At 38.5% G+C, this 17,406-nt stretch overlaps 1 protein-coding gene across 3 annotated transcripts in view; it reads right to left on the bottom strand.

Annotated features, from left to right (window-relative positions):
* RIC8B (RIC8 guanine nucleotide exchange factor B) overlaps positions 1 to 17,406 on the bottom strand; it is a 119,213-nt gene that overhangs the window by 4,398 nt on the left and 97,409 nt on the right. The window contains exons 9-10 of one of the 3 annotated variants that reach the window (XM_029205163.1): positions 11,057 to 11,176; positions 6,383 to 8,112 (exon numbers count right to left, since the gene is read on the bottom strand). The exons of 1 other annotated variant lie outside the window; for it this stretch is intronic. In XM_029205163.1, coding sequence (XP_029060996.1) covers positions 8,073 to 8,112; positions 11,057 to 11,176 — 160 coding nt within the window. In that variant the 3' untranslated portion in view covers positions 6,383 to 8,072. Of the gene's footprint in view, positions 1 to 6,382; positions 8,113 to 11,056; positions 11,177 to 17,406 lie in introns of those variants that run through there. One more of the 3 variants, XM_029205162.1, reaches the window with a different exon arrangement.

Here is a 17,406-nt window from a genome sequence, read left to right as displayed (position 1 = left end):
GAAGCTCCTCTGAGGGTATGAATTATTGTCTTTTCCACATGGCTCCATGCGATGCTTGGTCTTACTGACGTTCCTGTAGGAGAGGTGTCAGTGGTAACTGGCCACATAATCATGCATTCGTGCAAATAAATTAAGGCAGCAATGTGATATAGTGGAAAGAACAAAAAGATCTAGAGTCAGGAAGTCTGTCTGAAGTCCTGGCTCTTCCACTTACCAGTTGTGTGATCTTGGGCAAGTCTCTGAGTCTCTGTATTCCCATCTGTGAAATGGGGATAATGATACTAGCACTACCTACTTCCTAGTGATGACTTAAGGGGTAATAGTACTAGCAGTGGTAGTAGTAATTGCAATACTAATAGTGCAGATGAAAGAGCTCTATGAACTGTAAAGGAGTCCTAAATATTAGTTATCATTATTGTGGTATAGTGAAAGGCATACATAGGTTTTGGAATCAGACAGACCTAAGTTCTAATCCTGGATCTACCACTCACTAGCAGTAAGACCTTGAACTCTCTGAACTTCAATTTCCTTATCTGTAGAATTGGGATAGGAATACCCAGTTCACTGAGTTGTCATGAGGGTGAAAGGTCATTCTACATAAAAAGTGCATAGTGCAATGGCCGAAATGTAGTTGGAACCCACAAGATGCATTTCCTGTCCCTTATGTGTTTATGGAAGGAAGGTTTCCACAAGATTGTTAGGGTACTCTTTGGCAATAAGTGGGAGAAAAATATGCAGAAGCAAATAAAAGACATGGTCCCTGTCCTCAAGAAGCTTTTAGTCAGTTCAGAAGGTAAAACACACACACATTAAACAATATTAAAGGAATTACAGAACAGCAGATCAACAAGCTTGAGATGATTAACAGGCAGAGCCCTGCTTTCCCTAGCTTGACAGTTCTGTACACCCTTTCTGTATCTGAAATGTGTTTAAAGGTGATTTCTCATACTGTTTGGGAGTGGAAGGAGAGAGGATGACTTACAGATATGTTAGTGTTTTTTGCTTATGGACCCCGGGCTTACTTTTCAAACCCCCATCTTAACGATTCTGATCTTCCTCTCTATCATATAACAGCCCACAAGTACCAAAATGAAGTCTTTGATATAGAGACTTACTCCTAAAAGGTCTGATAAATGACCTGGTTATACTAAACTGTTTCATTTAATAAGACCTGTTGTATCTAGATCAGCAAGATGTGGACAGAGAATGGGAAGCGTTCATGAATACCACAGAACCGTTATTCCACCAGTCATATGGGCTATGTACACGTGGGAGGGACGCGGAGGAGATGGGGATGCTGACCACAGGCTCCCGGCAGGAGATGGACTCAGGGCCAGACTGTAATGGCAGTGATGGACATGGATTCATGGGGAGAAAGGCATCCCAGAAGCAGATTAGTCAAGCAAAGGCACAGAAGCAAGAGTTAGTTGTGTGCAGGGATTGGCAAGCAGGCTGGCTTGGCAGAGGTAAAGGAAAAAGAAAGCTCAAAACAGATATGGGGTACAAAAGAGGATTTGGATGGAGACTTTGAAATCCTGGGCTGACAAGTCTGGATTATAGTACAGAGGTATTTTTGTCTTCTAATTCAAGGGTCCCATATTTAAGAATATTTATTAAAAAGTAATTCTCATTACAAACACTGAAGGCTATAAAACAATATTCCTTTGACATAGTAAAAAGAAAACGTTCTATGCTTTATTCATTTTCATATCCCTATGTGTCTAGCACAGTGCCTTGCAGATAGTAGATCCTCAATAAGTGTTTATGAACTCAATTTTGCTGCAGTTGGTATTATCTTGCATTTTCACAGAAAGAAAAGGTATGGTGTTTTATGGGACTCCTAATAAACAAACCCTGACCAAGAGAAAAGCTGGATCTTTGGGTAGAAGGTTCACGTTCATCACCAAGATTTACAGTTAGGAAAAGTATTAGCATTCTACAGGAAATTCTGCATAATGCTTTCCAGGGATTTCTCGTTCTCTACTGGACTGTGAGCAACTTGAGGGCAGAGTCCATGTCTTACCTGGCTGTGATTTGCAGTATCTAGTATAGGATGGGCACATAGTAGGTGCTCAGTAAATGTTTATTGAAAGAATATAATACATGGGTCATAGCATAAATGGACAATGGTAGAGAACCATTTGCCAGGAAACATCCTCATATTATTTTAACTGCAATTATTTCCCTGATGAGTCAGTGTCATCAGACATTCTGACAGTCCCGAAGTCAAGGCCTTCTTTGTACCATACAACCTGGAATTTCCAACCACTAATTAGTATAGACTCAGCTGCTTATATATGGGGCATCAGTGGGTCTAGATTCTAGTCTCAGATTTTCCACTGACTTGCTGGGTGTCCTTGGGCAAGTCATTTCCTTCTCTGGGCTTGAGTCTCCCCATCTATATAAAATGAAGGGGTTGGACAAGATGATCCCCAAGATTCTAATTCTAGGAGTCTAAATATTAGGCCGCTAAATAATTTTGATTTACTTAAAAAGCTGCTAGGTTTTTAAGACACTAAAACTCAATACTGCTAAGCTTTTGTTTCTAATCAAGATCTTCTAAACCTAAGAGTCAAACACAGCATCCTACCTAATTGTCACTGACATACACCAAGACGACAAATCCTTCCTGCAAAACTACCAGCAAATGATTAGAATGATTCCGAAAGTAAATCAAAGCAATGGCAAATGTTACAAGGAAGGATCTAAATTCAATCATGGCCCTCAATAAACAGGCCATTTCATGAAGAGTTACTGGTCCTAAATTATGAAGGTCCCATCTAAAAAGGATGGCTAGGTGTCAGATATATGTAGATCATGGTTAAACGAAGATACTGTATATTGAAATGTGCATCAGGATTAAGATATTCACATAGCAATAACTCCTTCATACTTACCTTCAATGCTATACACAGGCCTTAACACAAGTTAAGACTGCCCTCGTTATCATCAAAAAGTACAGTGATGTCTACTGGATAAAGAGCCCATTCTAGGCACTGTGACAGTATCATGGCGGGCTTCTCATCTGATCAGGCATCTGGCCAGGGAAGAGATAAGCCTCCAAGAATGTTCAACTGGAACGAAACATCATTTAGAAATTTGATCTTACTAAACGATAAGGAACCATAATCTATAAGGGCTTGGCCAGGCACGAGGACACAGATAAAGCACGTCCAAGAAAGGAAACCTTATTTTGCCCCAGCCTAACCCTTAGGACTGCTAATGGAAACCAAAAAGTACTTTCTTAAAGATTTAGGGGTGGGAGATTATGGGATTTATACCATATTTAAAATTTTATAGTCTGTCTTTTTTTTCCCCAGATATAGTTCAACATTTTCCTGAGACACCATTTCTCTGTAAGTATGGTCCTCTGGGATGCCTGGGCTTATGTAACCTCTCAGGACCTTAGAGAAGGTTCCACTTTTTAGGCTTCTGGTTCCTACATAACTCTTTCTCCCAGAAATGACAGTGCAATATTGGGGCTCAGATACTAACATACCCAATAGCACATTATAGAATAGGCCAGATGTGTATGTGTATAAAACACCTTACTTGACCTGGAAACAAGAGAATACTCTTGCCCACAGCACATGTTTTTGTGCAATACAAACAAAGCATTCAATTCAAGTGTACTTGTTGAAAAACAGGACATAATTAAGCAGTTGGTAAAATGCATTCTTGTTTCCCACTTGCAGATCTCCCAAGAGTCCCTTCGAATTTACCTATACGAGTTTCAGCTTCCCGCTTGCCACTTAGCTTGATAACGACTCAAAAATCATTCCCTTGTTTTCAAGGGCTCTTCTTTCTTGTCTGCTCTGTGTACTACAGGGCAGTATTGACACATGGAATTAATGACAGGGTCTGTAATGAAACAACAGTCATGCAAACACCAGTCTGCTCTTTTGATAAAACAGCATGTTAGAGACCTATTCACCTCCCTCTAATTGAGTACTGCATAATAGTTCCGATCCTTTTATGTAACATATTTTGTTCTATGATTAGAAAAGAAGAAAAAGGGGGAGCCTATGAAGCATTGCTTCCTTCAATCACCCCGATTAATTCTCTGATTTTAATGAGGGTGGCTGCTATTTAGGCAGGTCCTGTTACCTACTTGTTTTGTTGACTTCTGTACAATGTATAACAAAACCCATGATGGGATAATTGGGAACCATTTCTTTGGCACAGGGATTCCTGTTCTTAATGTAAGGTTGGCTTGGAAAAAAAAGAACCCTGGCATTTAAAATTAGCCATTTCATATTTAATTCCCTTTCACATTTGAAAGATAGGATGAAAATTAGTATATAAATAAAGCATTTTAATTAACAGAGCTTTTCCAAAAGTGCCTGCAGTAATGGAGCCTGTGAGAGCCCGGAGAAAGAAGCTCTGTAATCTTTGCTATAATTCCAAGTCTGAGAGTGCATCTTATTTCAGGATTTCAGCATCAGTGGAACAGTCCATATCCACTGAAGTACAATGGATTTCCCAATAACTTGTGATATTCTTAAGTGTTTCTAACGCTTTTTTCCTCACAGAAATTAAAACAACCTTTGGCACTGGTTAACATGTTCAGTTATATACTATGAAAGAGTGTCCTTTGCTGGTCCTTCATCTTTCAGTTAATCTTTCATCTAATGGCTTCCTAGTGCTGACTGGTTGGTTTTACTGTTCTTTCACTAAGCCACTAACCCAGTAGGCAGGAGAGGTGTGGTGACTTTTCTATACCAAATTTGAGGTCTTCAAGCTGCATTTTTCAAAAACATTTCTGAGATCCTTCCCTCAGCCTCACCATTATGCTTTGGGATTGGGTACAGTTGGGAAGGTAAAATACGTAACATAAAAATATCATTCCCAAGACAAATGGATATGGCATGTTATCTACACCATGTCCTTCCACTTTGGGAGCTGCCTAAACAGGCAACAGTCCTGTAAATAAGGAAGTCTTTCTAAAGTTAATTTTCTTAATATGATCACACTGAATGTAAGAATTTGTTAGAATACCTATAATCATTCTATTTTCAAAATAATTAAAAGACTTTATTAACATAGAATCATAGCAGTTTTACTGGTTTCCTTCATATGAAGTTGTTTCTGTTTGTTTTCTGTTTTTGATATAAGCTACGTAGGACCTGACTTGATATTTGAGAAAAGCTCAACTATGGAATGAAAAAGCAGGAATGAATGGCCTCCAAATCTTAATTTTTTTGTCAGGTAAATATGCTTACTCTTTGTCTTCGTAAATATGCTTACTCTTTGTCTTCGTGCTTTGCATCTATTTAAAATTTAGAGTGTATTATTAAAAATAATCAGACTGACAAATCTGAGAGCTGTTTGTTGGTAATTTTTCAAAATAACATAAGATCTGGAATATGAAGACTAAGAACCAAATCCTGACTATGTCATTAACCAGATGCCTGATTTTGGTTCTGTCACTTCATCATTGGTCCCATTTACTCCTCAATAAAATATCTCTTGCCCTATCTAATTCACAGGGCTGTTTTAACAGTCAGTGGAAGTACTTTTTAAACTTTAAAGCACTATATAAATATTAGTCTTTCATTATTCTCATTTCTGTTAGAAGATCACATGCAAAGCTTCTAAAAATTTGCTATCCACCTCACATTAAAGAGCATGGTTAAGAAAATATAGAGAAAGAGGTTAGGGATAGTGCTAGAAAAATAAAACTCAGTTTTGTCCTTAACTGAAGGTGATCTTTATTTCTTGGTAATTTCTCTACAGAACCTTTCTTTCCTGTTGTCCAGAATTAGCAAAATAAATATTAATAAGAGGTCAGCATGCCAGCTGACACTGTTGAATAAAGCAGTAGAAATGGAAGTTCGTACATGCTCTTCTCAATCAGAAAGTCTTAAAAGTTAAAGGAGGAGGGTTACTCAGAGCAAATAGTCAATGGAGATTATTCTTATTTGATGTTTCTCTAATAAACAGAAGTCATTTCACCTAGTGCTTAAACCAAGAGCTCCAAGTAGGCATTCCTACTACAGAGTTAAAGGACAATGACTACTGATAGGCAATACAAAGTTTGCGTGACGTCCTACTAAGAGATGTCTAGCCAGTTTCTCCAATTAATCCTCCCCTACCACTTTAAGGGTATATTAGTTTAACTGGATCCAAGTTCCCTTAATTAAGCTTCTAAGCAACACTGCAGTGTATTTTAATGATGTAGAACAGTGCTATCTAATACAATGTAAGCCATATATGTAATCTTAAATGTTCTAGTAGCCACATAGAAAAAATAGGTAAAATTAATTTTAAAATAATGTTTAATCCAATATATCAAAATTATTTCAATATAAAATCCATATTAAACAACTGAGATATTTATTTTACATTCTCTTTTTGTACTGAGTCTTTGAAAGTCTGAGTATTTAACACTTACAGGACATCCCAATTCAGACTAGCCATAGTTATATATGGGTAGTGGTTACCATATTGGACAGTGCAGATCTAAAGGATTTTCTGATGTAAACAATTAAGATCTTGACACTTTCGTACCTAAATAGATCTCACAATGCTATAAAGACTGGATCATATTTCTGAAATGTACCTAAAAAGCATTTCCTTGATTAACTCATCATAAAGGTGGGAGTAATCACAGTTATTTTTGTAAGTAGAGTAAAGTAATTTAGTTACAAGAAAAAAATTATGTAGTTATTACTTTTCACTCATAAATTACCTGTCCCAGCTTCCATAAGTTTAAAAATAACCTTTGGATTAAAGGGGAACTATTACTATATTTGATACTTGCATTTATTAAGAAAGCCATGTCCACCATGTCCCAAATACTACACAAAGGCTGGCAAAATATATATATTGGATAAAGAGGAAATAAGAAAAGGAAGAAATGGAAAACAATTATTTATATAAATGTAAATTTTAGAAGATTTTGATAGAATATATAAGCAATAAAGGCAATGTACCTTGTTAAACAGTGATGGGGTTAGGGTAGAGTAGAAGGTTAATCAGTCCTGGTTCCAATTAAGAAACTAAAGGGGATTAGAAAAGTCAAAACAAAACTGAAACTTGAAATATTACTCCCCTTGGTTAGCTTAGGCTTAAGCCAGTCAATCCTCTCTCCCCTTTTGTGGAGGAGGCCACGTCACTACATGAGGCTCGTGTGCTGTAGCTGAGGTGAATGCAGTTGTCTTAGCCACACTGGACTTGCTTAACCACATACAATCCCCGTTCTAATCTCCCGCTTAAACTGCAGGGGCTTATTTTTTTTCCAATTCAGAAAAGGAAAGAGGAGGTGGAGAGGCAGGCAACTTTCATCCCCTTGTCCACCTCTGTTCTCACATTAAAAAAAAATGTCAAAGGAAGCTTTCTATAATCTTATGCCTCAGGCCTTAATGCTTATGTCTGATAAATATTACAATTATCATTCTATATTAAAGAAGTTAGGTACCCCAATATTTAAATTAGCCAGTCGTGGGCCAAAGTACCTTATAGAATTCCTTTCCAGACCTGAATTTTATGACATCTGGCCAAGAAATGGAACTGACAAAAGTATACTTTCAAGTCTTTAAACCATGTAGGCTATTTTATTGAGCAAAAAATTAACCTTCGATTTGGGGATCTGCTTTATACATTATTTCATCATCACACACTGGGGAAACCACAGGGTACAAGGCACTGTACTAGCTAGACATGATGGGATTTATGGGGTTCAAATTATTCTCAAACTCTTAAGACGTCTAGGTCCATTGCCAATCCCCTTACCTACATCTGTCACAAATACAATCCTTACTAAAAAAAAAAAATCACTTGGAATATACTGTCAGTTGGTGGTCAATGGGAAGAAAATGTTTGAGCGCTAATCTCTCCAGTATCCTTAAAAATCTAGCTGAGATAAAGCTGCTAAGGTGGTGAGCAACTTGAGGCAGTGGCTATGTCCAGCATGGAGGCAAAATGGAAATGTAATTTTAATTTTTGCATTGGTGGTTTTACAGTTTTGGTGGTAAATAACATCTGTACCCTACACCAGGCTCAGTAACAGTACTTGGCATGACCAACCTTAGTCATCACTTTGGTAAGTGCTTTGGCACGGGCCACTGTTGCTAACCACCATCCTGGTGCAGGTCGTTCACATCTGCTCTCCTATGGATGGAAAAAAGGAAGTGTCTAGCGTCCATTCATTGGCCACATCACCTCCAATCCTATCCTTTACTCTCACGCCTTTCAAATCAGGCCCAGGAGAAAATGATTTCACTTTTGGAAAGAAAGTTAATCAGACAAAGCTACAGTACACTCTTGGCACAGCAAGACGTGGTGGGATGCGGAACACCCTCGGAGTGACAGCTGAAGGAACTAACCAATAGCACACTGCTGAAGAGGGTGATTAGGAAATGTTCTGGCAAACACTGACTCTGACAGACAGACACAGTAGCACAGTGGACAGAGCAAAGGTCTTGAGTTCCGGAAAATGAAGTTCTTAGCCTTACTTTAGCTAGAAAGACAATGTATGTGAAAGTGTTTTGTAAACTGTGAAAGGAAATGGATTTTCACCAGTCATTAGCTTGGAAGTGTTTGGGGCAATTCTTTGGGCCTTGCTTTCCCCAATGATAAATCTGATAACATATTACTCAAATAATGATAAAATAACCTGAGCTCTTTGGAAGAAAGATGCAGTAGGTGAATAAAAAAGATTTATCTTATTAACAAGAGTAAGTTTCCCTCTACCTAGAATGAATGGTCATTTCTCCATTTGTCAATTCAATACCTCTTAAACTTCAAGGATCAGCACAAATGCTACCTTCCCTGTGAAAGTCCCTGATTTATCCCAACAGAATGAACTGCTCCTTTTCCTGGGTGCTCACAGTTCAACACAGACCTTATTTTGTCATTACTTCCTTCTAGAATACTCTGTATTCTAGAACAGATTACAGCCATATCCCACAGTAATAAGAAGTAATCATTTCCAAAGATACAGACTCCCACATTCACCTCTGAATCTCCCTCATCTTCCTAGCACAGTGCCTTGCACAGAGCAGCTGCTTAATAAATGTTCCCTGCATTTACTGAATTTAGTCTACTTTGGCTTTATGGCATCTTTTTAACCTCAAAAAACCAAACCAAAAACAACAGTGAAAAGAGAAGAAACTTAAGACAAACACATAAGACACATAAAGAATGGCTCCATTCTTTGCATTCCTGCTTTGGAATGCCCACTGCTAATCTCCATACAGTTTTGTCACTGATTGTTATTAGTGAGAGCAAATGTTAGAAAGCACATAAAGGCAGACAATGTAAAAATCCCACCACAAGTCATGAAAAAAGTCTGTGATTTAGGACTATTCTCAAAGTTGCCTTAGCTTCAACTTTAATGGCAAAATTCATACCATCAAAGCCAACACAAGACATATTTGCTCTGCTTTATACATGTGAAAATCAGTATCACCTTCAGATTGAGCTGGGCATCTGCTGGGTGTTTACTCATCTAGGGCAAATGGGCCAGTTGGATAGCATCTGTGTTATCTTTTAAGAACTCATATTATTGAAATGAAATTTATGAAAAATGAAATTTATTCAACCTAACTAGTTCACTGTCTTCACACTAATATGCTCTACTCAGGTCCTTGTTAACATTTCCCCCTCCAGCTTCTACCAGATGGGCTCTGTTTGTTCTCATCCCAACTGCTGTACTTACAGCACTGTTTCATTAGCTACCTCAGATCCTTTTGGAAGTACAAATCTTTTATATATTCATTCAGAACCTTTTACTCTGCCTCCTATAGGTTTGTCCTATCAGCATCTTCTCTTTTATTGTAAATTCATTCAGGGAAGGAACATGTATATTCTATCCAAAGGTATGGAGAATGTCATATGCAAACAGATAACAATGTCTTTTGAAGACTGTGAGCATAGTGAGCTGTAAATTCTAACCTTCTTGGGAAAATGATGGAAATTTAAAAGGACTAACTGGAAGTCAACTAAATTCTAGTCATATTAGCTTTGTAGATGATGAAGCTACTTACTTCTATGTAACTTCCACCACATTACCAGCATCATGTGAAAACTCAGACTCTGCAAAGGGTCTAAATACCCTAACTTGTCACACTCCCCATGTCAGCCTCCTCTTATTTTTGAACACTTCTACTCTAAGCCTCCTGCTGTGCTCTTAGCCTCTGCTTGTTTCTTTATTACACCTTTCCCTTTAATGGTTGGCTTTCTGGCTTTCCCATTCTAGTTGCTACTCCTCTTGATTGAGGGATACTAGCCTTTGCATAGCTGTTGTGAAAGAGGAGATGACCAGAAGAAATTCACCTTCCGGTGGCAGCTGCCACCAACACACAGAAGCACTCACTCAAGATGGCTTAAAGGAGACAGTGACTCAATGTACGACTAGAAAATTGAGCAATTCAGGCAAGTATGAAAGGAATTAATACTTTCTAATAACTCCTCCAAGATGACTAGTTGCTTATTAGTATATATTTAATTATTTTCAAAACTGGCTATCTGGGGAGGGGAAGGAGGTGTGAAGCAAGAAGGGAAGGGGAGATTGTTTTTAGAATCCCTAATTAATACAAGTGCCTGCTTTCAGAAAATCCTTCATTTGAGCTATTCCTTTTCACTTTTTTCTATTGGGTGCGTGACATTTTAGAATTCTTGGTTTTATCAGCAATCCAAAAAGAAAGAACTGCAAACTTGCACATCAAAAATGGGGAAAAAAAAAAAAAGCATTATGATTTGGAACAAAAACCAAAACAGACTAAAACAAAAAATACAAGCAGCAGCAAAATCATTGAACCTAATTCACAGCATCTTTTTGAAGACAGGGAGGTTAGTTGGTTAAATATCACAATGACCTAGTAGTTACTATCCTAACTTTGAGAGTTTAAATGTTTAAGAATGCACATCCATAAGCGGCACATGTAGAAGAACCATGGTAGCCAAGAGAGATCTGAACTACTGCTGCCTGGGCCATCCTGTTCCAATCAACATGGATTTCCAGAGTTGCTGTTCTATGGTAACTCTCAGTGAGAGAGACAAAGAAATAGAACATTTTTAGAAACCAAGCAAAAAATGGATGGGAATACAATACCTGGAAAGTTTATCAAGCATGTTGACAAGTTTCATGGCTTCATATTCTTTTTGTTCTTCTGTCATTTCATCTATGGGGTTTGGCATTGGTTCCTCTAAATGACCAGTGATAAGATTAATGCTACAAAAAGAAAAAAAAGTTATGCTGTATGTTTTCAAATTATGCTCTTTCTATACTTTTCTGGTCCAAGTTGTAAGTTATAATAAGAAAGAGTATAATAGCCAAAAAATTGGCAATAGCAATTTTATGATATAGAACTGCTATAGGAATTTTTTTTAATTGACTTTTCCTGCTAATTTGCTTTGGGAAATGGGTGATAGCAAACTTGCCAACTGTTTTTTAAAGGCACGGCTGCTTTTTAAAAATATGAAATTTGATTGGTGCCGTTAGGATAAATATCCTTGGATGCACAGCTTCTTCATTAATTATATAAGGGACAAATGATTTCAGAGAAGGAGAAATCTATTTTGTGATACAGCATAAAACAAATATGTCAAAAAATTGGAAAAATGACAGAGAGGCTGGAATCTGAAAATGAAAGCATGCCCATTTATAATCTCAGGAAATTAGTCCATTAGTGAGACCACAGAAGGCAATGAGTGTTTAAATGATAAAAGATAAAGCAAAAGAACAATTTTAATTAGATTTGATCTGACCTAGATTAAAAAAAGGAATGAAATCTAGCCTACCAAAAGACAGGTATACCATCTAGCTTTCTGGAAATAGATTTAATAAAGTACTTAAGATGAATACGTTCCATAAACTTTGTATGAAGTTCTAATACCAAACAAAACTATCCTCTTAATTAAAAGCCACATTATTATTATTTTTTTTGACGAGGTGAAATAAAAGATAATTCTTTCAACGGCTGCCAAATATTTATAGCTTAAACATCTTTCTGGAGAAGCAGACAAGAGGTTACAGCATTTTGTACCAGCCAAGTACACACAGAATGTTTTTAATGATCAAATGAAATATCCCTGCAAATGGCAAATCGCTGATAAGTTACTTTCTAGGGTCTACAAACACAAATGGTTTCAGGCACCAGGCCTTAAGGATATGCAAATGAGTGAATTGGTCAAGTATAAATAACATGGAGTATTGAGGACTAGGGTAAAATGGAGAACAGTGCTAGTCTAAACAGGGAAAAAAAAATCATGCGGGCCAAAACCAAGACACCACGATTAATTACATCATCTGGTGGCTAGTTTGCCAGCCCTGCTTTAGACTTTTACTTGGGCAAGTTAACTTTCTTTACAGAGCAGGGCTTTTCTCACTTGGAGCAAGGGCTAGGTACATCTGTTACAAAAAAATATTTATTTTTCTACATTCCTCAGAGGCTGCCTGACATACAGATTCTTACAGAAGGACTCAATGCTCACCATCCTTAAACACCAGATCTAAAACATCTGTTTTGCCATTCTTTCATAAGACCTATGTCTAGAGCCATGGTTAAAAAACTTTTTCCTTCAAGCAGTGGAACCCCTCACCCTTTTTATTTTAACAAATGAAATCTACATAGAAAGCTGATTTATGAAATAGATGAAAGTGGAACTGCTCAGGCAGAAGAGGGGATAGGGACAGCCAAGGAGAGTGCAGGCCTAGAATCCCTTCTATTTGTCCGCACTCACTTGCTTCCTCTTAAGGCAGCCCCTAAGGCACTTTCAGGAACTCTGGGGAAACAGTCTGAAAACCCATAGGCTTCTCAGTGATTCTTAGCCTTGGCTATACATTGGAATCACTTGAGAAACTTGAAAGACAGGCCTCACCTGAAACCAACTAAATCTGTTTTGGTTTTTTCTCCAGGTGATTGTGATGCACATTGAGGTTAAGAACCACTGGGATAGAGTGCCTACTTGAGACATGCATTGTGTGCGACTAGTCTCTCTCCCTTTTTTCAGGTGCTCATAAAAGAAAAGAAAAAGGCGTCTAGTTGGTGGCCATTAACAAAAATGCCAAACGGGGTCATCACCAAAAGTCAAGAACAAAGAGGACCCAGACGAGGCTTCTGAGAACTATGGAGTTTTTAAGAAGTATCCAAATGCCACAGTGAAAATGTAATTCCACCACCCATACTATTATTTGCTTAGGTGTATAACGACGGGACATATTTTCACTGGTTTCTCTTCTGCTGCCTGCTAAATTAGAAAAAAACATATAGTCTTATAAATAAGTAAGTAAAGGTACTTATTATAGGCACATACCACTTACCAAGCAGACAAAGGCAGTAAGGCCTTAGAAGAAAGTATAAGGGAAGGTAGATGTATTAACTATTTAGACCATGCTCATCTGTCTCTTGAGAGAAGGCTTCTCTCCTCAAGCTCAATGGAAGGGTGACTTAAATCAGATCCACACACTGTTTTAGAATATAATGAAATTAGCACAACCCATCATGTGCCTCAGGGAAAAAATCTGTCAGGAGGACACACTGGTCATATTGTGGATACCACAGCAAACAAAGTCAGGACATGCATTCCTGGATCAGGGCACATTTGATTCTTTTCTTGGTTCTTTTAAGGGCTTAGTGGAAATGATGTCTGTTTTCCATAAGCTGACCTCAAGTCCGCTGCTGCTAAAATGATTTAATGTCTTGCTGTGAAATTAGCTACTAAAGTCACAAAATCCTTTGCTCACTGAGCATGAAAGCAGCAGCCAGAAATTCACTCTTACAGAGTAAGAACTTACCATCCTTTACCCTTGTAGTAAAACATTCCAACCCCCCAAAATCACTCCAGGGATTGAGGTTTCATCTTTTTTCCTTGAAAAAACACCCCCTACCCCTACCCCCATCCCAGTACTCAGAAGAACATAAACAAAGCCACAGCAAACACAAGCTGCTGAACCATGCTACTCTCCTATGGGAAAAACGCCAGTGTTCTGGGGGCAGGAGGCAGACTTGGACACTGTCTCCCCTCCAGCTCCCCACTTCAAACCAATCTCATGTAGCTTCTACCCAGAGGAAGAGAAATAGTCACCACCGCAGCAACAGAGTGAGGTTTCATAAAAAACTACTTTTGAAAAAAAAAAAAGACTATTTTTGGTTGAACAAACACTTGCCACCTTTATAACCTTGAACAGTATAGTCTGAGATTTAACTTTCCAGGTTTCAGGATCTTAACACTGAAATTCTGGGATTGGTTTTTTGTTCCAAGACTCTGAGTCCTAAGATACTTTAAGTATACTAACTGTTAACTGTGGTGGATATTTTATTGGATAATTTTATATTTATCATAATTTTTCCCACCCTGTCTCTGCTCCCCTCCCCCATCTTCTCAGCACTCCAATCCTGTTTTATGTCTTCCAATTAGGTGACAAGAAGTATCCAAACTCTTATGTGTGATATGTCACCAAGACTTTTGTATTATATAAGGCCATTATATGACAGCAGCTGGAGACAAAAGGATTAAGACTTGCTCTTCAAAATGTTGCTACATTTGGCCAACATCAACAGTACTACACTGGTTCACTGAAGAGAAAAAGCTATTAAATGTTCCCTGAGCTATATGAAAGTTAACATCTATCTCTAAAAAATGTGGATTAAATTTTGCTCAAAGCACCCTGGTTAACGAAGAGGCTATAAAGTCAAGTCCCTACAGAGGCTAAGGCAGATAAGATGAACGAAAAAGATACATTATCAGGGGATTGGTTCAAGATGGTGGAGTAGAAGGACGTGCGCTCACTCCCTCTTGTGAGAGCATGGGAATCACAACTAACTGCTGAACAATCATCAACAGGAAGACACTGGAAGTCACCAAAAAAGATACCCCACATGCAAAGACAAAGGAGAAGCCACAATGAGACGGTAGGAGGGATGCAATCACAATAAAATCAAATCCCATAACGGCTGGGTGGGTGACTCACAAACTGAAGAACACTTAATACCAGAGAAGTCCACCCACTGGAGTGAAGGTTCTGAGCCCCACGTCAGGCTTCCCAGCCTGGGGGTCTGACAACAGGAGGAGGAATTCCTAGAGAATCAGACTCTGAAGGCTAGTGGGATTTGATTGCAGGACTTCAACATGACTGGGGGAAACAGAGACTCCACTCTTGGAGGACACACACAAAGTAGTGTGCGCATTGGGACCCAGGAGAAGGAGCAGTGACCCCATAGAAGACTGAACCAGACCTACCTGCTAGTGTTGGAGGGTCTCCTGCAGAGGCGGGGGTGGCTGTGTCTCATTGTGAGGACAAGGACACTGGCAGCAGAAGTTCAGGGAAGTACTCCTTGGCGTGAGCCCTCCCACAGTCCGCCATTAGCCCCACCAGAGAGCCCAGCTAGACTCCAGTGTTGGGTCATGTCAGGCCAAACAACCAACAGGGAGGGAACCCGGCCCCACCCATCAGCAGTCAAGTGGATTAAAGTTTTGCTGAGCTCTGCCCACCAGATCAACATCCAGCTCTACCCACTACCAGTCCCTCCCATCAGGAAACCTGCACAAGCCTCTTAGAATAGCCTCATCCACCAGAGGGCAGACAGCAGAAGCAAGAAGAACTACAGTCCTGCAGCCTGTGGAACAAAAACCACATTCACAGAAAGACCAGATAAAAAGGCAGAGGGCTAAGTACCAGATGAAGGAACAAGATAAAACCCCAGAAAAACAACTAAATGAAGTGGAGATAGGCAACCTTCCAGAAAAATAATTCAGAATAATGAGAGTGAAGATGATCCAGGACATCGAAAAAACAATGGAGGCAAAGATCGAGAAGATACAAGAAATGTTTAACAAAGATCTAGAAGAATTAAAGAACAAACAAACAGAGATGAACAATACAGTAACTGAAATGAAAACTACACTAGAAGGAATCAATGGCACAATAACTAAGGCGGAAGAACGGATAAGTGACCTGGAAGAAAGAATGGTGGAATTCACTGTTGCAGAACAGAATAAAGAAAAAAGAATGAAAAGAAATGAAGACAGCCTAAGAGACCTCTGGGACAACATTAAATGTAACAACATTTGCATTATAAGGGTCCCAGAAGGTGAAAAGACAGAGAAAGGACCCGAGAAAATATTTGAACAGATTATAGTCGAAAACTTCCCTAACATGGGAAAGGAAATAGCCACCCAAGTCCAGGAAGCCCAGAGAGTCCCAGGCAGAATAAACCCAAGGAGAAACACACCGAGACACATAGTAATCAAATTGGCAAAAATTAAAGACAAAGAAAAATTCTTGAAAGCAGCAAGGGAAAAGCGACAAATAACGTACAAGGGAACTCCCATAAGGTTAACAGCTGATTTCTCAGCAGAAACTCTACAAGCCAGAAGGGAGTGGCATGACACATTTAAAGTGATGAAAGGGAAGAAATTACACCAAAGATTACTCTACCCAGCAAGGATCTCATTCAGATTTGATGGTGAAGTCAAAAGATTTTCACACAAGCAAAAGCTAAGAGAATTCAGCACCACCAAACCAGCTCTACAACAAACGCTAAAGGAACTTCTCTAAGTGGGAAACACAAGAGAAGAAAAGGACCTACAAAAACAAACCCAAAACAATTAAGAAAATGGTAAAGGAACATACGTATTGATAATTACCTTAAACGTGAATGAATTAAATGCTCCAACCAAAAGACACAGGCTTGCTGAATGGATACAAAAACAAGACCCATATATATGCTGTCTATAAGAGACCCACTTCAGACCTAGGGACACATACAGACTGAAAGTGAGGGGATGGAAAAAGATATTCCATGCAAATGGAAATCAAAAAGAAAGCTGGAGTAGCGATACTCATGTCAGATAAAATAGACTTTAAAATAAAGAATGTTACAAGAGACAAGAAAAAGGACACTACATAATGATCAAAGGATCAATCCAAGAACAAGATATAACAATTATAAATATATATGCACCCAACATAGGAGCACCTCAATACATAAGGCAACTGCTAACAGCTATAAAAGAGGAAATCGACAGTAACACAATAATAGTGGGGTACTTTGACACCTCACTAACACCAATGGACAGATCATCCAAATAGAAAATTAATAAGGAAACACAAGCTTTAAATGACACAACAGACCAGATAGATTTAATTGATATTTATAGGACATTCCATTCAAAAACAGCAGATTACACTTTCTTCTCAAGTGTGCACGGAACATTCTCCAGGATAGATCACATCTTGCTGCACAAATCAAGCCTCAGTAAACTTAAGAAAATTGAAATCATATCAAGCATCTTCTCTGACCACAACGCTATGAGATTAGACATCAATTACAGGGGAAAAAACGTAAAAAACACAAACACATGGAGGCTAAACAATACGTTACTAAATAACCAAGAGATCACTGAAGAAATCAAAGAGGAAATCAGAAAATACCTAGAGACAAATGACAATGAAAACAC

The sequence above is a fragment of the Monodon monoceros genome, unplaced genomic scaffold (assembly GCF_005190385.1).
Source record: "Monodon monoceros isolate NGI ecotype Baffin Bay Population unplaced genomic scaffold, NGI_Narwhal_1 Super_Scaffold_6, whole genome shotgun sequence".
Taxonomy (NCBI): Eukaryota; Metazoa; Chordata; class Mammalia; order Artiodactyla; family Monodontidae; genus Monodon; species Monodon monoceros.
The sequence above is the reverse complement of the archived record's forward strand: the minus strand, read 5'-3'. Positions and strand labels throughout refer to the sequence as shown.